Source organism: Periplaneta americana, chromosome 8, assembly GCF_040183065.1.
Source record: "Periplaneta americana isolate PAMFEO1 chromosome 8, P.americana_PAMFEO1_priV1, whole genome shotgun sequence".
Lineage (NCBI taxonomy): Eukaryota > Metazoa > Arthropoda > Insecta > Blattodea > Blattidae > Periplaneta > Periplaneta americana.
Genome location: NC_091124.1, coordinates 115,881,184 through 115,908,434, shown reverse-complemented (window position 1 = coordinate 115,908,434; position 27,251 = coordinate 115,881,184). Strand labels below are relative to the sequence as shown.

General features: G+C 35.4%; 1 protein-coding gene across 4 annotated transcripts in view; it reads right to left on the bottom strand.

The window, feature by feature from the left end:
• Positions 1–27,251, bottom strand: part of Dolk (Dolichol kinase) — a 122,177-nt gene that overhangs the window by 50,584 nt on the left and 44,342 nt on the right. For all 4 annotated transcript variants that reach the window (XM_069833467.1, XM_069833468.1, XM_069833469.1 and 1 more), the window contains 2 exons: positions 21,476–21,664; positions 11,100–11,309 (listed from right to left, as the gene is read on the bottom strand). In XM_069833467.1, the coding sequence (XP_069689568.1) occupies positions 11,100–11,309; positions 21,476–21,664 (399 nt within the window). The remainder of the gene's footprint in view (positions 1–11,099; positions 11,310–21,475; positions 21,665–27,251) is intronic.

Sequence of the window (27,251 nt, the reverse complement as noted above, 5' to 3'; positions counted from 1 at the left end):
AAGAGGATTCGAGGTTCTCAATAATGTGTTGCAAATATTGAGATGCTGTAAATATGGTTCCCATTGAGCTTTGAAAAGGCTGAGACCCTTATATTTACGTTCGGTGTACAACATCGCGTCGGGCGTGTCTCCTGGCAAACATAAAATTTCCTTCACCGAACTTTTAATTAACTTATCCACATCTTCGAGAAACCGGTCAGAAAGCTGGTGAAGGGGAGCATTTTGAAGAGGATAAACAAGTATAGGCCAAATATACATATTTAAAACATTGAGTTTTTGTTCTGGTTTCAGAAGATAAGTAGATGTTAAAGCTTGGATCTTATTATTTTAATTATTGATTACTTTGGCAATGTCAAACTTAATTTCATCAGAAAAATTAATCCCAAGGTATTTGATTCGTTCATCTCCATCAATACTATTAACAATTGATCCTCCAAGATTCAATGTCGTACTACTTAATTTTCCTTTCTCGATAACGATGGTTTGAGTTTTAGATTTATTTAGACTTAATCCGATCTGCTGTAATGACCGTTTTGTCATGGTAAATATTTCAGATGCAGCAATTGTACTTTTAGCAACAAGTGCAATATCATCCGCAAATCCTAATGTTACTACATTATTTAGATCCGATACAAGGTCATATCCAAATTCTTCAGCCACACTAGGCTCGGATAATTCATCAAAAATGTGGTCTATGCTGAGATTAAAAAGCATTGGGGAAAGAGGAGCGCCTTGCATAACCCCTTGTTTAAACGGTATGGGTTTTGTTTTATGGATTCCAACCTCTATCTGGGTTTCATTTCCACACTGTAAATTTATAATTAAATCCTGTAATTTTTGGGGAAGGGCAGAATTGTGAATGATAGATTCCAAATGCCGATGTCCAACAGTATCATAAGCTTTATGCACATCAAGAAACAAGATGGTGACATCTTCTTTTTCGATTTTGGCCTTACGAAGAACTGAATTTAATATAGAGGCATTAATCTGTGCACCAGCAGTAGATACAAATCCTCGTTGGTTTTCATTAAATTCTACGTATTGTTGCATTCTTGAACAAAGACACCTCTCCAAAACTCTTCGAATTACTGAACAAATGGTTATAGGTCGATAATTATTTGGGTCCTTTTTTTCTCCACCTTTATATATAAGAACAGTTCTAGCTTTCCGAAAAAAATTAGGTACCCAATTGTGTGATAACATTTTAGTTCCTATTAATGCTAAAATTACTGCAACTTTTTCACATTTAATAGTTCGCATCAATATTTTATCTGGTCCTGCAGAAGTGTCAATCGAAATACCTTGCATAGCTTTAAGAATTTCTTCCTTACTAACAGTATCCAGAAATTTGTTGTTAATATCATCTTTGTCAACTTCAGTAATATGGTTCGGATAATTATCCAAGTGATGGTGGTTTACATTATTAAATTTATTATTAAACGTAGTTTCAATCTCATTTACCGGAATACTTAAATGACATACTACTGCCCTTTTAAAAGTGATTAAAGACACTCGAAAAGCCAACGACAGAGAAGAATTAACACTACTGACATTACTAGACTTCAGCAAAGCTTTCGACACAGTTGTCACGGATCTCCTTTTATGTAAACTAAAAAACTACAATCTTTCTAACAGTGACGTTGCTTGGTTCGATTCCTACCTTCGTGAATGCCAACAATGTGTATCAGCCAGTGGTCATTCTTCCAATTGGCATACCGTGAAGGCCAGAATCCCTCAGGGCTCGGTTCTTGGGCCATTTTTATGCTTTATATAAAGGACGTAACAAAGATCTTAAAATATTCTAAACACCACCTATACGCTGACAACTTACAACTTTACATCCATTCCCGAACTTGTACAATCAATGACTCTGTGACCAGAATTAATGAAAATCTAGCATCTGTAGCTCAATGGGCGCAAAAATGTGGACTCAGACTAAATCCAGACAAATCACAACCTATAATAATGGGCCACCAATGAGCATTAAACAAAATAGATCTAGCCACTGTATCGCATACAAAAATAAATAATACTACAATTACATATAGTAAGACAGTAAAAAATTTAGGAGTGTATTTAGATTCAAATTTAAATTTTCAAAGTCATGTGACCTACATATTATGAAAGAAAACTTTTTCCATAATTCATTCCCTCAGACACTTAACCAGCGTTTTACCTTTCAACCTTAAAAAGAACCTGATCCAAACTTTAGTGATGCCCCACTTCGATTATTGTGATTCTCTATTCACGAATCTAAATACTGATCTTGCCCATAGACTACAGCGTGTTCACAATATCTGCGTTCATTTCGTTTGTAACATTAAAAAATTCGATCATGTAACACCATCACTAGAATTGTTGTCTTGGAGTCCACTTAAAGAAAGAAGATTCTTCAACTCTCTCTTATTACTATTTAAAATCATCCACACCTCCACACCCTCTTACCTAGCATCTCGTTTTGTTTACCTTACACTACTTCGAACCCGGAACATGCACCTTCTCTCTATTCCTCTGCACAGAACATCCTTCTACTCATCATCTTTCAGCATATCTATTCCACGCCTCTGGAATTCTCTCCCTGACCATGTCAGAGACTGTCAGACAATATCAAAATTCAAATTTAAATTAAAAAATCACATTCTAGTTCATGGAATTGCTTGTTGAACACCTGCCAGGCTGTGCAACTTCACCTTAACCCATGACATATAGTAAATATTGTAACTATGCTGCTGTAAAATTGACAATTAATATGTAATGTATTTATTATTATTATTATTATTATTATTATTATTATTATTATTATTATTATTATTATCATCATCATCATCAGTTATCACTATCATCATTGCTATCTCTGTTTTCTTTCTTTTTTCTTGTATTAGCTCAATGAGAGCTCTGTAGTTTTCTTTTGACTCTGTTGAACCTCTATAGGGCTTTAACTTAATTTGTATTATTTTCATCAGTGTTTGTATTTCTTTTTTGTATTTATATGTGCTATCTGGTAGGATGGAAGAGAAGCCTTTATGGCCTTAATCCTGTCAGATTAAATAAATAAAATAATAAAAAAAAAATAATTAAAAGCAAAAACGGGCAGTCACTCATTTCTGAGAATATGCAAATGACTAGATGGACTAACCATTTCAGCAAGGCACTAGATGTCCCAGTGGAGAATTGGTGGAACAACACAGGTCGATAGAGCAACAGCACGAACTCAGAATCAATATGAAGAAACCACCAGAATTATTTAAAGCTCACCCAAGCAAGATAGTAAAATTAATTCATCCAATAATTCAAAATATATGGATATCAGAAGATTTCTCTGGAGTAGAAAGAAGGCTTAATTATTGAAGTTCCAAAGAAAGGAGATCTTAGTGAATTTTGCAACTGGTGTGGGATAACACTGTTGAACATAATTACCAAATTAGTAGCTATCATAATATACCAACACCTTTCTGAATAATTAGAACCATTCTTACAAGAACAAGCCAGATTTAGACCACACAAAGCATGTGTTAATCATATTAACACAATACGTATCATCAATGAACAAACACGGTAGTTTTGTTCACCGTTGTTTCTAGTGTTCATTGATTTTGAAAGAGCATTGGCACCCTGAAACACTTCGCTATTTGACAAACTCTACATCAAAGAGTAGTTCCAATAAAATTGGTTAACATAGTTACGAAATTATATAGTAATATAAGTATAGAGTTATGTATAAGAATAGAATGAATGAAGCCATACTCGTCAGTAAGGGGGTAAGACAAGGATGTGTGCTTTCTTCTCTCCTTTTTTACATTGTATTGAATACAGTCCTAACAGATTCGAATAATAAACCTAGAGGAATATGCTGGAGTCTCACTGATAGACAGGAGGATTTAGACTATACTGGTCCACAGTTTTAAAGATATGAAAGCTAAACTCCAACGCTTGGACTGTGAAGCTCAGAAAGAGGGACTTCAGATAACTATAACAAAACCAAAGAGATTCATATAGGGACCACACAAGTAGAAAATTTAACCCTAAACAATCGAAAGTGTACAGGAGTTTATTTATCTCGGCAGAGGTGGAAAAATTCAAATATCTTGGAGCAACAGTAACAAATATAAATGATACTCACGAGGAAATTAAACGCAGAATAAATATGGGAAATGCCTGTTATTATTCGGTTGATAAGCTTTTATCATCTGGTCTGCTCTCAAAAATGCTGAAAGTCAGAATTTATAAAACAGTTGGTTAAGTGAGATATGGTCCACTTTGCAATAGGTCCTCTCTACGAAAATGTCCAACGTTTAGAAATGTTATCATATACTGTAATATGGTTAAGTGAGATATGGTCCGCTTTGCAATAGATCCTCTCTACGAAAATTCCAACATTTAGAAATGTCCACATAGAAAATTCGTCCATGCCATAAAAATGTCCTTACCTGAAAAGTTCACTGTCAGTAAGTCCTCTTCTTAAAAATGCCTTACATTTAAAAATGTCCACAATAAATTCGTCCATTTTTCCTAAAAAAGTGCCGAGAAATTTATTGTCATTTCAATTATGTTATACATATTACATATGTAATACAAAAGATACATCTATTGTTCATCTTGAGGTCACTATATAATTTCAAATGGTATGATATCACTCTAAGATATCGAAAAATTTCATTCCTATCTTTGTAATCTTGGTAATTACCAACAACATTGAAAATTCTCGTTTGATTATTGATACACCATTTATTTAGTGGCTGTTTAATATTTGTATGCCCACCAAGGGCCTGGGTTACTAAATGTTCTGTTTCTGATTGCTGTTGTTGCAAATGGCTAATGAATCAACAAATGTTCACGTGATATGCCAACACAAATCGTTGGAATTGAGAGTGGAATCCTTCAACCACATTATTCGTATGCTGTCTGCCATTAATTACTAATTCATAGAAGTTCCATGTCTCAGGAAAAAATCTAGGGGGAACTGCTCACCTTCATCCTCTTGCCGGATGACAAGTAATAAATGTAATTACAATGTGAGATGCTAAGTCCAAGATATCATCCACAAATCTTTCATTTTTAATAAATCCCAAATAAATTGCAAGTCATTTAGAAGAATAAAAGGCAGTCCCATAATTTCCTGTATTTGGTTTCTTACTTCAGGGTTCTCAATATCCAAATATTGTGCCCTCAGATCCCTGTTGACTTCATTTCTCCATATTGCTTGAGTGAAGTGGAAAAGACACCCACTCACTACTGCGTGAGGGAATGCCAGTCGACAAACATTCATATTGGCGATTTCAAAATCGCATATTGTATAGGTAGGATTGCAAGTGAGATTTAAATGTGCTGAATAATTTTTTATCTCCTTATATGTAGTGCGGTAAGTATTTTTAGTCTTATTTGCAGTTAGGCAATATACTAAAGGAAATACAAAATCTCTAACAACTCCATGGACTGTGAAAAACTGAAAGAATTGATTTGGTACAGTCTTGACCGTATCATCACTGAAAATCATGTTATTGACAGACAAATGTTCTAAATTTCTATCAGTGGCGAACATTAACACTCGTCCATCATCACTAACACTTGAATCAAAGAACATAAAATTTTCTTCTGTCAATGTTTTGTTCTAGGGTTCAACAATGTCATTTTCTCTTATTGATTGAGGAAGTGGAGGACGATTTAGCTTCTGCTGATAAGAAACCATTCTGATTACTGCATTACTTTGTGGAAGACTAACGATAATTTCTTCGTTATGAACTCCAGCAAGTTCCTGTCTCACAACACAGCTGGGAGGTTCTGTTGATTTCCTCTTGCTCTTCTTCTTATCCCATTTAGCACTTGCCTCACCCTTGCTTCTGTGACATTCGGAGGATGCAGATGGGTCCCTGTACTCATTTCTGTTGAACAACTTTGTATGTTGGACCTTTTTTGTATGGATCTTTCGTATGATGGACCTTTTCGTATGATGGGCTTTATAATACGGTGGACCACATAGATGTTGAGCTTTTTCACTCCATAGACAAATTGTATGTAGGACTTTAAATGTTGGACTATTTAGTTTGTGGACCTTTTATACTTGTGAGCATTTTGTTATGTACCTTATAACCTGGTTGTTCTGTATGGCTGTGAAACTTGGACACTCACTTTGAGAGAGAAACAGAGGTTAAGAGTGTTTGAGAATAAGATGCTTAGGAAAATATCTGGGGCTAAGAGGGATGAATTACATGAGAATGGAGAAAGTTACACAATGCAGAACTGCATGCATTGTATTCTTCACCTGACATAATTAGGAACATTAAATTCAGACATTTGAGATGGACAAGGCATGTAGCACATATGGGCAAATCCAGAAATGCATATAGTGTTCGTTGGGAGAACGGAGGGAAAAAGACCTTTGGGGAGACCAAGACTTAGAAAAGAAGATAATATTAAAATGGATTTGAGGGAGGTGTGACATGATGGTAGAGACTGGATTAATCTTGCTCAGGATAGGAACCGATGGCAGGCTTAGGTGAGGGTGGCAATGAACCTCCGGGTTCCTTTAAAGCAGTGGTGTCGATGAAGGGGAAATAGAAATGCTCAGGCTTCCCCCATCAGTACCTCTCAAGAACCGTACCTGCTCTGATCTGACGAGCTATGCTATAAGGAATAGGTTCAGTGGCGGACACTCAATGTCATGTACAAATCGTAATAATGTTTACAAACTTTATATGTATTTCTAGTACGTGAATGTAGTACAACAATATTAATACTACAGCATATCAACACAATTATTCTGTTTTCTCTGGTGGTGATTTGGAGGTCTTTGCAGCTACGAGCCGGTCAATATCGGGCTGTAATTTACTAACACTTACACGCAATTTTGCAACTAGATTAGAATCACTTATCCTCGATCTTCTGTTGTTCTTATTGTTCATAACTGAGAAGAACTGCTCGCAGACATAGGTTCCTCCAAACATAGCTAACATACGAGAGACGAGATTCTTCAGATTAGGATACATATCTTTATCAATTAGTCTCCATAATTCTATCCCCAGTTTACCACTGCTTCGTATCCGTGTATTATTCTGCATGTCAACGATCTCTAGCTGACAGTTCAGTGGAGCTTCTTCTGGTTTGACTGCAAATGGATTTTCAAATATTAACATTTCCACATTCATATCATTGATGTCATGAAACCTGGTTTCAAACTCAGAAAAAAGCATTTCCAGAATAGATTGATACTTCGTAATAAAATGAACCTTTTGGTTTACTAATGATTGGAGACGTGAAAAATGATACAATTCTGCCTTCTGCAGCTGATGCAACCATAGCTTTAGTTTACCCATAAATGACTTAATGGCATCTGCCATATTCACGATGGAGTGATTTTTTCCTTGTAGCGCGGTATTTAACCGATTTAAATGATCACACAAATCTGTTAAGAAGGCAAGACCCATAATCCACTTGCTATCGGATATTTCGAGAATGGCAATATTGTGTTCCTTTAAGAAGAAGTCTACTTCCGAACGGATATTGTAGAAACAACGAAGCATATTACCTCTGCTTAGCCAGCGGACTTGGGAGTAGTAAGTTAAATCGTCATAATCACAACATATGTCGTGTAAATATTCTTGAAATAGACGATGCTGCAGTGAATTAGCTTTAATTAAATTAACAGCTTTTACCACTACTGACATTATGTTTGCTAAATTTGCTGATTTTGCACACAGTGCTTCTCTGTGAATAATACAGTGTATCATTTTCACAGAATTTCTAGGTATTCCTATTTCATTCAGAAATGCATAAAATTGACCCATCAATCCACGAGAGTGACCTATCATAGAGGTTGCCCCGTCCATTGTTAATGATACCAATTTCTCCCACGATAGCTTATACTTGCAAGCAACCATGTGCAGTGCCTCGAAAATATGTTCACCTGACGTGTGTCCCTTTATGGTTACTAGATCCAGGAATTCTTCAAATACATTTAATTCATTGTCTACTCCTCTAAGAAATATAGCTAATTGTGCTGTATGCTTAATATCTGTGCACTTGTCTAAGGCTAATGCGTACCATGTAAGACCTTTTATCATAAAACTTAATTGGTCTCCTATGTCAGAGTTCATTTCTGCTATTCTTGACACTATTGCAGTTCTTCCTAGGCTAAGTGTTTTAAATGTATTGATCATACTGGGGCAAATCTCCTCTGCTATGGTTACAATTAAATCTTTTGCGAATTCTCCATCAGAAAAGGGCTTGTTGTTTTCAGCTATCAGTTTCGCAACTCTATAGCTAGCACGCAGAATATTGACAGGTGAAATTCCCTGCTGGTCACGTTTTTAGCTGCTATAGAAAGTCTCCTTTAGTTCATGGAGTTTTCTTTTCTGTTGTATATCTGACAGACGAGTACCATATTCTTGGGGATAGCTACTCCTGAAATGTCGGTTGATATTGTACCTTGATAGTACATTCAAAGTTTTCGAACATATTAAACAATATGGTTTACCTTAATGAAGCACAAAAAAGAATTCTTCCTCCCACTCGACGCGAAACAGAGCACTGGACATCTTCAAGCAATGCCACAGGTTGTTATTATACCAGGTGCAATGATGCACGACGTGATTGATGACTGCAGTCCGCGACCCCTACTTACGTCACATTTCGTGGAGGGGGTGAATGGAGAGGAAAGCACAGTCGTGCACTAAACGGCATGACTGCTTTAAAGCCATAAGTAAGTAAGTGTTATAAATTACAATGGTGGCACGGACAGTAATGTGAGAGAGAAAAAAAGGCTCATTATGCTTTTGGCCCACTGAAACCAATCTGAAAGAACAAATTAAGAAAGAACATGATGAAGAAATGGGATGACCAATGAAGAAATAGTGCATTGGGATTGTTATCGAAAGAGCTGTTTTTCCCCCTACTGTTTCAGATTGGCTTAAAAGTAAATTAGTGGCACCCAACTACATTGTTACCCAATTTCTATCAAGTCATGGTAAATTTGGTTCCTATATCCAAAGATTTCACATTAATAATAAAAACGATTATTTCTGCAAATGTAACGAATAATTACAGACTGTTTATCATTTTCTATCTGATTCCTCAATTTTCTGGAGAGAAAAATGTAAATTAACTTCACATTTACTTATATGAATGTAACATCAGCCCTACATACTGTCCTCCTCTTCTCAAATTATTTGTTAACCCTTGCTGTTGTAAATAATTTCTCAGTTTCACGTGCTATATTTTTAAAAGATTGTAAACATATTTGAATTGTTATATATTTTGTTCATCACTTTCTTGTTTTCCCTCAGTCAATGATTATAAATATCATTTACTAGGCATTAGACAAATAAATATTATGCTTAACATTTCAACTACAACCCTAGCATACCTTAGGTGCAATAGGGTTATTTGTAAATTTTGGAGATTCAATAATAATACAAAATTGAAAATTTTAAACACTAATGTTAAGCCAGTGTTATTCAATTGTTGTGAAACTTGGGAAGTAACAAGAACCAATTACAAGTCTTTATTATGGTAACAAATGTTTGCACAGCATACAAAGAATATTCTGACTGGACCAGATTACAAATGAAAATCCGTGAATAAAAACTAAACAAAGACCAATAGAATTGGAAATTCGTCAGAGGAAGTGGGGATGGCTGAGACATATACTTCACTGACTCCAAACAATGTAGTCACGAAAGCAACTGACTGGAATCCACAAGAAGGTCGAGGAAAAGATAGATCTAAGATAACACAGAAACCTACAATAGTAGCAAAAGTCAAAAGCAGAGAATAAACATGGGGAGAGATAAGGAACTCGCCAAAAAGTCAGATGTAGAGTCTTTCTGAGAGTCTTATGTTCCATACAGAATGATGAGAATTTTGACTGACTGACTGACTGACTGACTGACTGACTGACTGACTGACTGATTGGACTGACTGACTGACTGGACTGACTGACTGACTGACTGGACTGACTGACTGGACTGACTGACTGACTGACTGACTGACTGACTGGACTGACTGACTGACTGACTGACTGATTGTTTCATTCATTCATCTTACGATCACTTAAGTTCAAGATTCTATGAAACTAAAATACTATTCATTATATTACACGATGTTTATCTCACGAATAATTGCTACAAATTATTTGCATGACTTGAGATTCATCATATATTTTGAGTGCTAGTTTAAGCAAATAAACTATAATCAGAAATACCATTGATAAAGACCTGAATTTTTGTAAGACGCATAAAATGTATAATGAGATATGGCACTGATTTTTTACATAACAGTAAAATAATATACATACAAGGTGAGTCAAAAGTCGCTTTCCCCACTATTCATTCTTAGGTTTCATACTTTTACACGTATACAGATATAATAACTTGAATAAACGAATAGCTGGTGTAATAAGTGGTGGGTTGACAACCATATTCATGTGTCAACTGTTTTTCCGATGTTATGTATGGTTATTGTTGTTTTGTTTTATTGTGTTGGGTTGCAGCTCTACGCAATAATTGCTAGTTTGGGGTGACATTTGGAGTGAAGGTGTCATAGGTGTCTTTTTAGAAGGAACGGTTATCAGCGACCAGTATCTTCAGATGTTAGAAGAGGTGATTATTCCTGTACTTGAAAACAGCCCTCGTTTTGCCGAAATGCACCTAATATGGCAACAGGATGGCGCACCACCTCATTTTGGTGTAGGAGTGAGGGACTTCTTGAACCAGCAAATCCACGAATGGATTGGTCTTCATGGCACAATAGAATGGCCACTCAGATCATGCGATCTGACGTCATGTGATTTTTTGCTGTTGGGTATCCTGGAATATGATGTTTTTGCTCAGAAATCACAGGATTTCCATCGGTTGCGACAGATGATCGAATCATTCGTAAAAATCGATGAAAATCGTGAGTTATGTTCTGCCATCTGTAAATCAGAGTCTAAAAGTTGTGAATTTGTATCGAGAAACAGGGCCTCCAATTCGAACAAAATCTGTAAAGGACTGTATAGTCAAATGTAAACTGAATATAATTAAATGTAAGGAAGTTTGGGAAAGTGACTTTCAACTCACCCTGTTTTTTATATATATTACTAATAGAGTTTCCTCATTTGTACATACCTCCAAGCCAATGATTAAACCTAGTACAACTCCAGTAGCCAGGTAAAGAAAGCAGCATTCTCTGATTATACCCGGAATGAACACAAGCACAGCCAAGATGTGGAAGTATTTCCTGATCATCGTTGATGCTTGTTCTCCTCCTTGAATTTGAAAGTTTACTGCCAGTACTGCCAATCCGCTGCATATTACCCAATAAATTACAAGCAACCCCTGTATAGACATACCAGAAACAAATCTGTTACACAATTGCAATTAAGTCATTTCACATGATATTGGACAATTATGAAATATGACTCTTTTCAAATAAATCATACATTTGTATACAGCTAGCATGTATAAAATAAAAATACAAGTACTTTTTTTTCATATACAGTAGAGCATCAATTATCTGAATACCGATCAACCAAAACATCGGTTAACTGAAAGTGTTCCAGTTGGCAAATTCAAATTTGAGTGCACGCTATGTAGAAGTTCCGCTAGTGCTGTTTGCGAGATTTAGCGACAAAAAACGAGTTTCAGATCTGAAGCAAAAAAAAAAAGTGGACTTCTTTTCCTGAACTGTACACCTACTTTAATGGCTATGTTGAACTTGTCAAACTAGGGTAGTCAGTTGTTTGTGTTATTTGTAAGACGTGTGATACAAAACATATATCTGCAGTTTTGTGTTTAATATCAGTGTTTCTTTGTTTCATACTGCTCCTATAACACCAGTACAATTTGTTTTCGTAAATGAACAGTTATCCAAACCCCCCCCCCCTCCATCCCAAACTGTTTCGGATAATCAATGCTCTACTGTAATATAAAATATATATATATATATATATATATATATATATATATATATATCATTTGTCTTCAAATTTTTAGGAAATTAATGGTCACCTTCTGTTTCAAATAACTTATTTATATTTTCGACATACAGTTACTCACTTTAATATTCGGCCAGATCCTTTTTTCAGGCTTTCTTGTCTTTATTATTCAGTAGAAATTGGACTAAGTCTAAAATAAAAATTGAGAATGATGTGCTGATACTTAATAGTAATTATATCAAATACACAAATTTTCAAACTATTACACAAGTGAATTAAAAATATTTTTCTATTAACGGGCACAAGAGCGCGTCACTTTAATATTCGGCCACTTCATTTGTTTATGTGAGCATGGGGTTGCTGCCCCAGTAGGCACAATGTTTCTGTGCTTGCTGTTCTGCCTGCATGTGTTCTGAAGCATCTGCCGCTACAGTATGGGGCGTAAAGGTAGGAATACAACATTTGAACAGAGACAACTCGTAATTTTCCATCATGCAAAGGGGAAATCTGAAAGAGAAATCAATAAAATATTAAAGGTAGGAATACAACATTTGAACAGAGACAACTCGTAATTTTCCATCATGCAAAGGGGAAATCTGAAAGAGAAATCAATAAAATATTAAATATACCAAGAAGCATATTGGGGACATTAATAAAGAGATATAAGGCGGAAGATAGATTACAGTCGATACCCCAAAAAGGACCACCAATAATACTGACTGATTCGGAAGCAAGAATAATAATTCGGAAAATAAAGAACAATCTGAAACTAAGTGCTCCAAAATTAACAGGTGAACTCTTTGAAGAGAGTAGAAAAACTGTCCATCCAGAAACTGTCCGAAAGATAATAAGAAAAGCTGAGTTCAATGGCAGAGTGGCAAGAAAAAAGCCCTTCATTAGTGAAGTGAACATAAAAAAGAGGCTGCCGTTTGTTAGGGAATATGTAAATAAAGATGTTTCTTGGTGGAATTGCCTAATTTTTTCAGACGAGAGTAAATCTAATGTTTATGATTCAGTTGGCAAGATAAATGTGTGGTAGAAGCCAAACGAATAACTTGAAATGAAGAATTTTCAGTCCACTGTGAAATATGGAGGAGGCAGCATCATGATCTGAGGTTGCATCTCTGCAGCAGAAGTTGGAAAGATGGTACAGATCGAAGGGATAATGAAGAAGAAAGACTATCTTCGTATATTGAAGCAACACTTACACAGAAGTGCAGAAAAATTGGGCATAAGGGACACATTTAAATTTTACCAGAATAACAACCCTAAACACAAATCCTATCTTGTGAAGAACTGTTTCCTGTATAATTGTCTCAAAGTTATTGACACCCCTCCCCAAAGCCCTGATCTGAACCTCATATAAAATCTCTGGATTGAACTGAAATCACGAACACAAAAAACACCTTCAAAATCAAAAGGTGAATTAGAAGAAAAAATAGAGAAGGAATGGGCTAAAATATGCACTAAAAACATTAAGAAATACATTTATAATATGCCACAACACTTGAGAGAGGTTTTAAGAAGAAGATATGCTACAGATCACTAAATGTTATTTGTTTAGTTTCTACAAAGGATGAATTTAGTTAAAAGTGGAAGTGGCCGAATATTAAAGTGACTGTGATAATTGTCAATTTTCGATATGAATTTATTTTTATGCTTTATAATGAAGAATAGACTGATTAATTTTTTCAGTAATAACTTTAAAGAGGAAATGTTGACTTTATACTTTTGTTGTTTATATTTGTCATTAAGATAATCAGAATAAACATTGAATTGGTTACAAACCTTAGTGGCCGAATATTAAAGAGAGTAACTGTACTTATCTTAATAAATGTTAACTTATACTTATTTAAATGTTCAATTAACATAGTTCAGAAATATAATTGTTTCTGTTAATATGTAAGTTATATGTTTTTCGTAAATGTTCTATAATTTTGAATTGAAAAAAAAATTGATAAATTTTTTAAAAGATGAAACAAAAAGATAAAAAAAGGGGAGCTCATTAAATACTACTGCCCAGTACATGTGCCAACTTACTTTCTCGGTTACAAACAGTTCTTAAAGAAATAGTTCTGATTTAGTGTCTTACTTTCAAACATAACATGTGTAGTAACATGCTCCTTTCTTTTGCTGGATGTAATATTGCTGTCAACACTGCAGACAACGATTGAACTGATCTTACTAATGTCCTAGATCATATATACCCAGATAGGTCGGCCTTATAGGCTTTGACGTTAACAACTTTTGTCAGGTTTACTACGCTGCCATCTAATTGTTACATAAGGAGTCATGTCATAATTCCCATTTGAATTGCATTAGCAAGTGTATTGCCATCTCATGTTCGTTTACAGCGGACAGGTGGCGATCCTGGCAGTTGTTCTCTTCAAAGTGCTGCCGATTTTAACATAGTGATGAGTTATCTGTTACATATATGATCTAGGCTAATGTTTAGTGATGCTTGAACATGTAACACTGATATGATCTGCGAAAGTATACTTGTGTGTCTGTAGTATTTTCTTTTTTAATCTGTAAGTATTCAGTTTGGTGCATGATGCGTTATTTTAAGGTATTATTATGATATGACATATTTATTCCACCAGCTTACATCGGTCGTGATGGCCCTTCACATTTCTGCATACAGTGCCATCATTCCCTTGGATACAAAATATTCTGCTTACGCTTTTTTAAACATCCGGCTATTACATATAAATGACGCTGATCACTTTTCTATCACGTCATTCACCTCTGTTTCCCTCCCTTCTTTTTATATTTACTCTTCCCTTTCCTAGCTATCTATCTTATTCTAACTAATCTCGTTTAACTAAACAATCACTTTTCTTAATCTTTTATTAATTGTTCCCAACATTGTTTACATTATTTGAACTCTTCCATAGTTGCTAACTTATTTATTCACTTGAATCACTAACATTCACTGACCACTTATTCCCATTAATCTACTCTGTATATTATCAGACGAAGTAGTTTCTACAGTTTCATTACATTTCCATTCCCACTTTTTTATTATATTTGTATCACTACTTACTTATTATCACTGTCTTGTTATTATTAAGGTATTATTAAAACAAGAAGAAATATGAAGCACAATTTATGTTACGGTATATTAACAAAAAAACTGTCATGTGCAGATTTTGTCCATAATGCAATTTAATCATAAATCAGAAAATTACCACACCAAAAATTACTACTTCTGGCTTTGAGAATAGACTGTACCTAATCTGGAACCAAACTCAGTCTTCATTATGAATACTACATTAGCAAACTACCTTATAATTGCAATGCAACAAATGTAAAAATGATATCTTAGCTGACAGCTAATGATAATGATGAAGAAGCATTGAAATCTAAACTGACAGAGAAGAAAATGTGAACATTAACATACTGTTTTCAGTCTCCGCCATATTCTTCTGATCTAAATCCAATAGAATCCATTGGGAGATTAGATAGTGTCCACGGGAAATAAAATAAGAAAATCGAACATTTCCACCACAAATGTTTTTCTGAAATTGGTTTGGAAAGATGAAAAAACGTATGTTTTCATGTTCACAAGATTGTAAAGACGTCATGAACAAGACAATCTATTAAAGAATATAATAGATTATTTAACAATTGAAGATGAAGATAATGAAAGTGAAGATCCAGATAGAGATAACTCTGGTTAAAGTTCTTCTGAAAGTAAAGAAGATTATAAAAAAACTGATAAAATTTCAGAAGACAAGCATCATTGAACTTAAAATATTCTTTAATGGTGTAAACCTGTGATTAGTGATATTTTCATGTTAATCTGCAACAAGTTCTATTCCAGTGATGTCAACGAAAGTGCAGACGTGCTCACAGCCTGTATGCGCTTATCAGAACATGTAAGGCAATCAGGTACAAGTCACTGGTGAATACAAGGGTTGTACATTACGCATTGACGAAGGTGTCGTTCAGTAAGTTTCACACTGACCAGACAATTGACTTCTTATGTAAGTGACAGATGAGGTGATGCTCTTTGTTTGGTACGTGGAAATTATTTAGTTACAAAGACAAGCAGTGTCGAATGCCTGAAATTATTAGTTCATCTACAGATTGATATAATATTCAAATTAGTTTGTTTTTATTGACATTAAATAATAGTAAATGTGTCTGAAAATGTATTGTAGAGCTTCTTCCTCACAGCATTATATTTATGTTTACAGACTAATGTACAAACAAAAGTGTGTGCTGCTAATGGCATAGACTTGTTACATGTCAGTTATGAGTTGTGTCTATAAATTGTCCAGATTTTCGTTCATAAATTTTCAGTTTGACGATGTTTCTTACCATTATGATAACCTTTGGTTATGCCAAGAAAAAGTTCTGTCCAGGTATTTTGAATTGCGTAAATATTTATCAGAATTCATAATAGAAAAATAGAGACAGTCCAGAACTAGTTGACTCTACATGGATCGAGGAACTTAACTTTCTCAAGGATATATTCGAGCATCTGAACGTTTTTAATTTGAGATCACAAGGAAAGAATTAATTAATTTGTGTCGACAGATATTGTTAAAAGCTTTGAGATGAAGATTTCATTGTGGATGTCACAGCACAATTTTTATACTTCCAACGCCTTCAGTCACTGAACTCCTATTCAGCAGTGTAAAATACTGCATTGTTTTAAAAAATCTCTGGGAAGAGTTCCATAGGCGACTTAAAGATATTGGATTTGTTTTGTGAACCTTACTCAACAAACCCAGAAAATATACCAACACAGTTACAATTGAATACCTGAATTGACAAATATCCCAAGTCCAAAATTCATCGAATTCGACTTTTTACCTAACAAGTTGTATTTTACATAGGCTATCATTCTGTAAAAAAGAATATCCTAAGTCCGACTCTAAGCCTGTGTTTTTGGATCATACAAATATTTATTTCAATACTCATAATGCAAGCCCATATAGTTTTTTTTTTTTCCGGTCCTGAAAAATTTACTTCAATGGACTTGGAATATTAGCCAATTCAGGCCTTCCGTTAGAAATCATTTTGCTGCAGGAAACAACATTTCACCAGACATAAGAAGGCTGGTGTCGGCAAAAATCAGAAAAAGCACTTCTGAATTACGCGAGAAGTCAGGAATATAAATTTGTTTCTAGAAGTGCAATGATGCTCATAAAAGTAGTACATGATTATGTAACAGTTACATAACAATAATTAGACTAATTATAGGTCTCATTATGTAAAACTGCTTAAGTTAATGAGAAGCTACGTTTATTATTTGTTATATCCTGCTATTTTATACATGCTGCAAAATATGCCTTTATTTCTTGTTTTCTTGTATGAGCATAACACATTATCTATTACTGAAGAGCAGTTTAAGGGAGGCGATGGGTGAAATACCTATTTTCTATATTTCGTTAGCTAGAGACTTGATGTTTTGTATACATACTCCCATTGACATCAGTAGTGATGTGTTTAAGTTTCGTGTTAATAGGATCAGTAGTTTAAAAGTTATTTAAATTTTTTGACAAAAAATTTGCATAATTTCAAAATGCTACTTCTCCTCCAAAATTGAAGAACCAGGTCTGAATTTTTTTTACAACAGCTTTGATCTCTTCAGAAAGTTTCTATGTTCTCACATTTTTTAGTTTTACCTTGTGAAAAGAGGAAAAAAAAAAATATCCTATTCATATTCAAATTTTTTAAAATTTACAGAGTACATGCACACATTTTATTTTTTTATTCACAAATTATTTACTTTTTTGAAAAAGTGGCAACATACGTTTGTTAAGTATACTTTAGAGCACTTGTAGCAAAAATTTCAACTTCTTAGCATAACATTTGTGGAAGCCTTAGCAATGTGAATGCAGAGAAATGAGCTAAAATAAAAAGTGTGGAAAAATGAGTTTAAAAGTTTGCATGCATTTCAAACTTAAAAGAAAATATACAGGCCTTGTTAAAAGTGTCCAGCTTTGTAGGTAGTGCCCTCTGTCCTCTTAGCAGCTTCTAGAAGTCGTCGTTTGGCAGATTTGATCGCCTGACGGTAGTGCTGGAACTTTTTTGTAGCTCGAAGCTTCGCTTTCACTACACGTCCTCGGTCACGGCGAACTCCTAGAGCTACTGTTTTATCTCCAGTAGGCAATCCAGCAGCTTCTTGGAGACTGAGGACAGTTTTTATGCAGCCAGCATTGAATTTGCATACTGCCAGGTCCACTGCTAGGTCCACTCTCCTCTTCGAACCAAAGGAGTCCTTCGGACAGTGTCTCCATATGACACTATGCAGACTTTCGTTGGCATTTTGTGTTAGACACTTTAAACACCTCTCAAGCAGTGTATTTGATGCCAGCCTTTGATACACAGGCATCATCTTTGCAAGTACAGCTTCTTTGAGAGGTGTACCAACGTTGTCTTTATGAGGGCCTGGTTGCTTACCCTGTGTGACTGCCTTCTGATAGAAGCACCAACTTTCTGTGCCAACAGGGCAATTGCCATGCTGGGGCTTCTCATCAGTGGAAATGCTGTGAAACAAAGTGGCATATATTGCACTCTTCATGGCCAGTAGATTACCACGGTTGTCGAGGATTGCCTTTTGGTAATACTTCTGAAGTTTGGCAATAGTCATCGCTTTCAGCGTACCATGTCCCCGACCACCTAATTTACATCCACGAGTTCTCCATTCACTCACAGCTTTCCTGAGGGCAGTGCCCAGCCTTTTTCCTATGTGGTTGATACACTCTTCCTTCTTGATAGCAACCGGGGCCCCGTATGGCTTTTCGTCAGAGAGTCTCTTGTATGTAGAGGCATCTCCATCGGAAAGGATTGTTGTGTATCTAAGGCCATACTGTTCTAACCTTTTCCATAGGATTAAGGCTGCTTCTGCTTCCATAGCTCCTGATGACCCCTCGTGATTTATATCACATTCAGGGGCATGGACAGCATACCAGACCCTAAAATCTGTGATGGGCATGCGTCTCTTGGCGATCATGCACCTGTAACAGTGTTTGCTCATGACAGTGTAATCAAGAACAAACCCTGTTAGCAAGTCAATTACACTGCCTACACCATACATGGAACTATGTCCACGTGTGAGCCATGTCCCATCAAAATTGACTGAAATATCTGATATTTCAGGTACAGCTGTATCTACAATGAGGTCGCTATAAGCTTTCCTTACCTCAAGTCTAGCATCATGGAGAACACTGTCAGCAACACATTCAGAGGCCTTCTTCATTACAGCTGCATGGTCATTGAATGTAGATTTGTTCATCACAGACATATTCATGACCATGGCAAACTGTTCTAATTCAGAGTACCCCTGACCTGCATTCACGAAGGACTGGACAATCCTCTGGTTCACGTCGAAGCCCGGTCTCCTGGATTTATCCTCACGACGCCTCGAGGAATAAATTGAAGACTTTGTCTCTCCACAAACCCTACACACTAAATCTAACTTGTGGCTGAACCCATGTTTTTCATCACAAAGTACTATGTACAAAGACTTACAATTACAGTCACTACATTTCAAGTCAGAGTCTAGGCCTGACAACAAACTACTATCTACCAATAAATATTTACACTGTTCATTATTAACACTATATACATTCTGACAACTAATTTCTAGTTGGTTTTGTCTCAGATTCCTTTCTGCACTATTGTTCTCTAAACTAGGCCTACTTGAAATGGTTTCTACACTACTAGTAGTATGTTCTACATGAGGCCTACTATTTACAACTCGAGTTTTTTTCTTTTTCTCGCCTTTTCTTTACCATGTTCAGACAACGTTGTCTCACTTTCTTACTTCTAGGCATGTTGAATTTGTAATAGCTTATAACCTAAACGTACACATGACTACAATTCACACGGCGATAAAATACTATTTACACAAATAAATATACCTTACATGTACACTATACTCTACTATACTACACTATACTACTGTAAGAAAACTAACGAAATAAATATATTTAGAAAAGTATTTTAAACGTTCAATTAAAACTCAAACTTTTGTAACAACACAACACACTTTCTTTGTATACAAACATTCACTTAGAAGTTATAAGATACAACCTCTTACACATCTGTTTTTGAACTTACATCGCTCTGCTATCTATTGGTGCATCTATGGTAATTCCTACACCAGTCACAATGACTCGATAAGCCACTTATAGAACCTTAAAACCTTCATTTTCAGATGCAAAATCCGTGATAATAAAAGGGAGCAACAAGTTCAGTGCGGGCCACGCCTTCACGGGGGTATTTAAAGAGCGCAGCCTTTTAAAGATGGCGTAATTAATGACACTTACAACCGCCGTAGGGTTCTAAAACTCTACCAAAGTGTAAAGTAGGCTTCATTACTTCATTTTCTACAAAAAACGAAAAATTCAATTTTTCACCAAAAATTACGAAATTTTCACCCATCTCCTCCCTTAATTCATTTTGCAGTGGCAGGCCAATAGAGTTCATTTTGCTCACCCCTTCTTTTTCACCGCTACTGCCTGCATAATAGATTCATTGTAACTTGTGCACGTTTGGTAGCACGTAGAGTCTTTCACGTGCTCTGACCTTGACATCCCTGTTCTACTCTATCTTTACCTTACACTTAATTTGCTGAGTTTCATGCAGATGCTAAAACTGGTTGCATAACTTATAATACTAGACATGATTATACGCAAGTAGCTTGCTTATCCATCTACCATTATGCTACTTTGCTTGGTGGTGTTGTATATGGATGAGAGACATTTCATACAATTTTCGTAGTTAATGTCTTTTCCAGTCAAGAACCAATATCACGCTTTCATAATTCATAAGCAAAGCTGAGTTTTAGGAAGAAAGATTCAATATGCACAGGCTTTACAAAAATATCTCAAGTTCATTTGCAACATACAATATTTGCTTTTGGAGAACATGAAATTGTTGTCATATATTAAGGAATATGACACACTTCACATGGTGATTATTTAACTCGAAAGAAAAAATAAAATTCTTGGTATCCATTTCATAGAAAACTGAATGGGTCTTAGAATAGTTTTGCAATTTAATCAAGGAGAAAAGTACCTTGCCTCCATTTAGCTTCGAACTCTAGTCTTCTAGGGGATACTTCGATGCCCTATCAACAAGCAAACTCAGCTCTTTTTTATGAGACATATGTAATTCTCCATAATAGATTGTCTTCAATTACAGTTCTAACTGGGAATTGTTTCCTGATATCCTTAGAAGTTCTATTAAGCTTATATAATTTTATATTTTGAGCTTTCTCTCGAGGCACATGGATATGTCAGACCTTCGTTTAAGGCAACACAAGACATCATGTTGATAATAGAGAAGCATTCATTACCTAGACGAATTCTCATAAATAAAGAAAAGTATCTTAAAAAAATAAATTTGGAAATTAACTACGTATTATGAATGGCAGAAAAACTCCAGTATGCAGAAAGTACTTTCTAATAGTATGATTCAAATACTAAAACTATCATGAGAAAGAAAATATTTAAAAATTGTAAACATATTTCACTATAACAGGGAACTAACATACATTGAATTTAATATTATCAGTATTTAATGTAAATTACGTTTTCTTCTCACCACAGTTGTATTACTCAGCATCAACTGCACAATCCAAAGAACTGGATTTTCTTGTAGCAAAATTTGAAGAAAAGGAATTACAAAACCAAATATTACTCCTAAGGTCAGACTGTAGAAAGGCAGTGGTCTTCTCATTTGTGGGAAGAAATACGTTGTTGTAGATATCAATAACAATCCCAATAATCCAACCTGGAATGAATAAAAATTTAGAACTAACATTCATGTAGCAGTTAAAGCATCAAAATTAAATTATAACTTCATATCTCCCGCTATTTTAAATACCTTCAAACAATGCAAAATTTCAAATTAATTATAGATAGTGTAGTACGAGGTTTTCTCTCTGAAGGCCATTTAAAAATAACAATCCTAATAATCCAAACTAGAAAGAATAAAAAATTAAGAACTAACATTTAGCAGTTAAAGCAGTCAGAATTAAATTAGGTATAACTTTCCATCTATTTATCTCTACCAGATTAAATAAATATATACTAATATATCCTATAGCAAATATTTTCACTTGGTAAAATAGAAAGAGAATTCAATATCCAATACAATGGCCAACACTTTCCTAGGACTTATGAATCCAAATATCTTGGAGTTATTTTCGACAGTAAGTTAACATGGAGCAACAATTTGAAATATATTTCTGAAAAAGCTCGTAAAAGATTCTCCCTTCTGAAAAAACTAGCAGGAAAAAAATGGGGATGCCCTAGAAATACTTTGAACATTACATACAAAATGTTTATACAGCTAGTGCTGACATACTGTGGAGAAATTTTAATTACTTCACCTTTCATAAACGAAACAGAACATGTTCAAAACCAAGCTTTCAAGCTCATTACTGGTGAAATCAAAACAACTCCAATAATAGATTCTATGAGATTTCTCACTAATATTAACAGCATCAAAATGACAACAGAAGAAAAAGCACTGATTCAATATGAAAAACTTATTAGATTACTAGGAAACAATTGGCATTCATACAGTCCTCTCTGTAGGTTAAAAATTTCAAAAAAGTTTCATATCCATGGTTCAAGAACCAAAACAGAAAATCAACGTCCCGAATTTAAAAGAAAACTTAAAAATTAAACCGAACCCTTTAACTCTATTAGCTATAGAGTATAATCTAAATTTAACAGAAGAAATACTAAAATCAGAAGTAAACACTGAAATAATGAAACAATTCCCTTTAGAGACAATTAATATTAGGTATCCTCATTTATATTCGGCCTGCTATTGGCCATCTTCAGAACTGGCTGTTCCTGGTCTTGGCGCTTTTTGTTTTGTTCCTGTGTGGGTGTGTTTGTGTAGTGTAATGTGAAGTCAAAGAGTACGTTTTCCGTAGTGATATAGTGTTAAAAGTTGTGTAATCAAGATGTATAACAAGTTTTGATGGAGAAATCATTGCAATATGTGAAAGTCTCAGGAATCTTCTATGCCACATCAATAAATTTAAGAATGCAGTTATATTGTCAGACTCCAAAGCAGCTATTCTATCAATAGTCTCGAGACACACACCTTCATCTCAAACAGTAGAAATAACTAAAATGCTCTCTCTATTAATAACACTCAATAAAGGAATTGTATTCCAATGGATACCATCCCATTGTGGAATCCTGAGAAATGAGAATGCGGATGCTTTACGAAAGAAGGGCAGCACTGCTACTTACAGACCTGTTACTAAATCTACATATTACTCTATGAAAAGATTCATTAAATCTACATACTTAGACTTCAACAAACAAAATTTGATAACACAATCTCAAGGGAAAAAATGGAATTCTCTGCATCATAATCCACAGTTAATTCCCGATTTACCATGCAAATCGTCTGTAGCTGCATTTAGATTGGCAACAGGCCATGACCGTTTGGCCAAACACCTGCATAGAATTGGAATATATCAGTCCCCTAACTGCCCATTGTGCAACTCAAACCAAGAAATGGATTCGGAACACCTCAAAATCTGTGCTTAAGTGGCTGACCATGACAATATCTTTGAAAAATATTGGAGTGCAAGAGGTCAAATGACTTTATTGTCAAGCGCCAGGCATTAGAAAACAACAACATATATACTATACTATCTACCACTATATTAAATACCTTCAAAGAATGCAAAATTTCAAAATAATTACAGATAGTATAGTACAAGGCTGGAAAAACTTTTCTCTCTGAAGGTTACTTAAGGCAAAAAATGAAGCCTTTTTCAAGAAGTCTTTCTAGGTCCCTCATTTCGGAATGCTCCCTTTTTAACAACTCTCGTAGTACTGTCCTTTGGAGATATGCTCATTCCATTCAGTTCTTACAGTAATCCAATTTCCTGATAGATGTTGAATTTATAAAGTGAATTGCACTGGAGTGAAAATTATAAAAGAAACTTTTCAAGAAATTTCAGTAAAAAGGCAGATTACAAAGGAAAACAGGGAAATATAATAGTATCAAGTTTTTACCTAAAGACCTTTCTAAGCCAATCAATAAAAATTGCATCTGTGCAGGAACATAATTTTCTGAATCTCTGTTGTTCGAACTTTCGAAAGAGGGCTTATGAGATTGATATCTTTGTAATTCTCAGATACTGTAACATTTACTTGAGATATAAAATTAATTTTTCAAAGAAATAAACAGAAAAGGCAAACTTTCTCAAGAAATTTCACCAAAATTTAGTTGTATATCTTGTCTTTGCTTTATCTACCTCGGATCACTAGTAAACAATACTAATAGCACCAGAGAAGAAATTAAGAGGAGAATCCAGCTTGCCAATAAAAGTTATTTTGGTCTATAGAAACCCTTCAAATCAAGTTTGCTTTCTCGCAGAGCTATATGTAGAATTTATAAAACACTAGTCAAACCAGTACTTATGTACGCCTCTGAGACATGACAGAATTTGATATAGAACATTTAAACATATTTGAGAGGAAAGTACTACGAAGAATCTTTGAACTCATTAACGATGGATATACATGGAGAATGAAGAGTAACAGGGAGTTATACAGCCTATACAAATCTTCCGACATTATACATTCAATTAGGGACTCTAGACGAAGATGGGCAGGACATGTCAAGAGGATGGAAGAGAAAGAGATTCTGAAGAGAGTTATGGAGTACAAAGTTGAAGGGAAGAGGAGAGTTGGATGACCTAGACTTCGGTGGGAGGACTGTATCATGAAGGACATCAGAAAGCTTGGAGTTAAGAACTCGTGGATGGTGGCTAAGGATAGGGACTCATGGAGAAGGATCCTGAAAGAAGCCGAGGCTCGACCTGGGCTGTAGTGCCACTGATGATGATGATGATGATGATGATCTTGTCTTTGTTTATACTGTTTGATGTCACTGACAGTGAAGTGATTACCATACATACCATTAGATCCTACGTTTGCAAGTTCAGGTCATGAGAAGTAAAGATGGAAAGTGTATGTCATATTTGAATGAGAAGAATCCAGGCAAAATTTATTGGCCATTTACTGCCTATACCAAAACTTAACCCTGATGGATTCTCACCTATACCAGAGATTATTCTGCCTTACATATGCCCTCAACAAATGGAATTCTTCACAATGGCAGAGTTCAAGAAGGATTTAGTTGCCGTAACTACTGGGTGATCAGGCCCACAGCATGGTATTTTTGCTCTCAGTACATGTATTATCACCTTTCGAGTCCCAGCTGCCACTGTCGTGACTTTTCGTATCTAATTTATCCAAAGTTGTTGTCCCTTGGCAGTGAAGCCAGTAGCGCTCTTGCTCTCCAGTATTTTATTCAAGGTGTTGAAACTGTCTTCCTTCATCTCCTATACATTTCTGACACTGCTTTAAAAATTTATTCTCCATCAATGGTTGCAGTTGACGTCGTAATATGCAGGCTATTTTCTGTAGTATATTGTTTTTTCCGTTTGTCTAGGTTCTGTGGGTTTGACTGTACATTCTTTCTTCCAGTCTGTCACAAGGAGTATAGAATAGAGGATCATGGTGGCCACACTGTATTGGTAATCACTCTATCTTCAAACACATTATGAAACTGTGCCTATAAAATGATATTGACGATATGTGCTGTTACAGAACCCTTTTGAAAAAAGACGATATTACACTCCATTTCAGTCAGATGATTGAAAAAAGGCTACAGAATCAAGGTAATCCATCTAGCTGTGTTGTCTGCTCAAAAACAAAAATGGTCCAATAATTCCTTTGCCACTAATGGAGCACCGAACACTGATTTTCCTCATTTCAAGGGAAAAATTGTTCTGGGGCCTGGTATCGATCCTGGGACCTCTGGTTGAATGTACCAGCACTCTACCAACTGAGCTACCCAGGAACTACACCCGACACCGTCTCAATTTTTCCCTTTATATCCACACAACTCGCATGGGCTGAAGAGATGCCAGAGACCCACATCGAGTGCACACAAACTCTGTGTCACTTGAAATTGTGGTTTTCTCTTAACGTGCCTACAATAACGTATATATTATGCAAATCTAGTTTTTCAGATAAAGCTCCCTGTAAAGCCAACTCGGTAGCTCAGTTGGCAGAGTGCTGGTACATTCAACCAGAGGTTACGGGATTGATACCCAGCCCCAGAACAATTTTTCTCTTGAAATTATTCAAATCTGTTTTAAGGGAGCTTTACCTGAAAAACTATATTTGCATAATATATACATCACTGTAGGCATGTTAACAGACAACCAGAATTTCAAGTCACACAGAGTTTGTGTGCACTCGATGTGGGTCTCTGGCATCTCGTCAGCCCACGTGAGTTGTGTGAATATAAAGGAAAACATTGAGATAGTGTCGGGTGCAATTCCTGAGTAGCTCAGTTGGTAGACCGCTGGTTACATTCAACCAGAGGTCTGGGATCGATACCCGGCCCCAGAACAATTTTTCCCTTGAAATTATTCAAATCTGTTTTACAGGGTGCTTTACCTGAAAAACTAGATTTGCACTGATTTTCTGGTCATAAAGGGGCAATTCATGAGGGATGTTTGGTTTTTCTGTGTTCCAATATCAGTTGTTCTGAAAATTTACATATCCATGCAGGTGGGACGAGGCCCCATGTGAAAAGGAAATGAAGGATGAATCAACATTTTCCGTAATATGAAGAATTATTGAAAAAGGTTTGATCTCTGAAATTATATAAATTTATCTAATCAACAAAAAGGGTTTATGTCTGTACCTGAATGTCATATAAATTCTTCAATAAGTAATGGTTGTTTGTAAACTGCAAAATTAGAAATAAAGGATGCAACTATAGCATTTCTCGATATTAGTAAGTAGAGCCAAGCAACAGCCTCTCAGTACTGACCATTCTCGTGGGTGGGACTAGTGGACTGATAACGCCAGTTCCGAGAACTATATTACTGACACTGCCATGTCGAGACCAAGCGATACCGATACTCGGCCTGTTATCATATAAGAGATATGTACATCGACTGCTGGCTTAATTGCCGCTAATCACTACAATTCGTGACTCATACTGAAATATTAAGAAATTTCAAGAGGACACAGAAGTGCGGTACACAATAATACAACACATTACAATTGACGACATTCTTACAGAACTCACACGATTTTAATGAACTATTGCCTTTCTCAGGAAGCAAAATAATGCAACATTTTCAGTTGTTGCTTACGCTCTTCTAAAATAACAACACGCTATGGTTGTAACTATAATCAATGGCCCCTAGGAAGAACATTGTAACTGAAATTTTGAAGAATCTGAATTTTAAGCGCAGACCTGAAGGTTTTATAACAGACTATCTGTCGTATAAATATGATTACAATTTGTTGGAAGG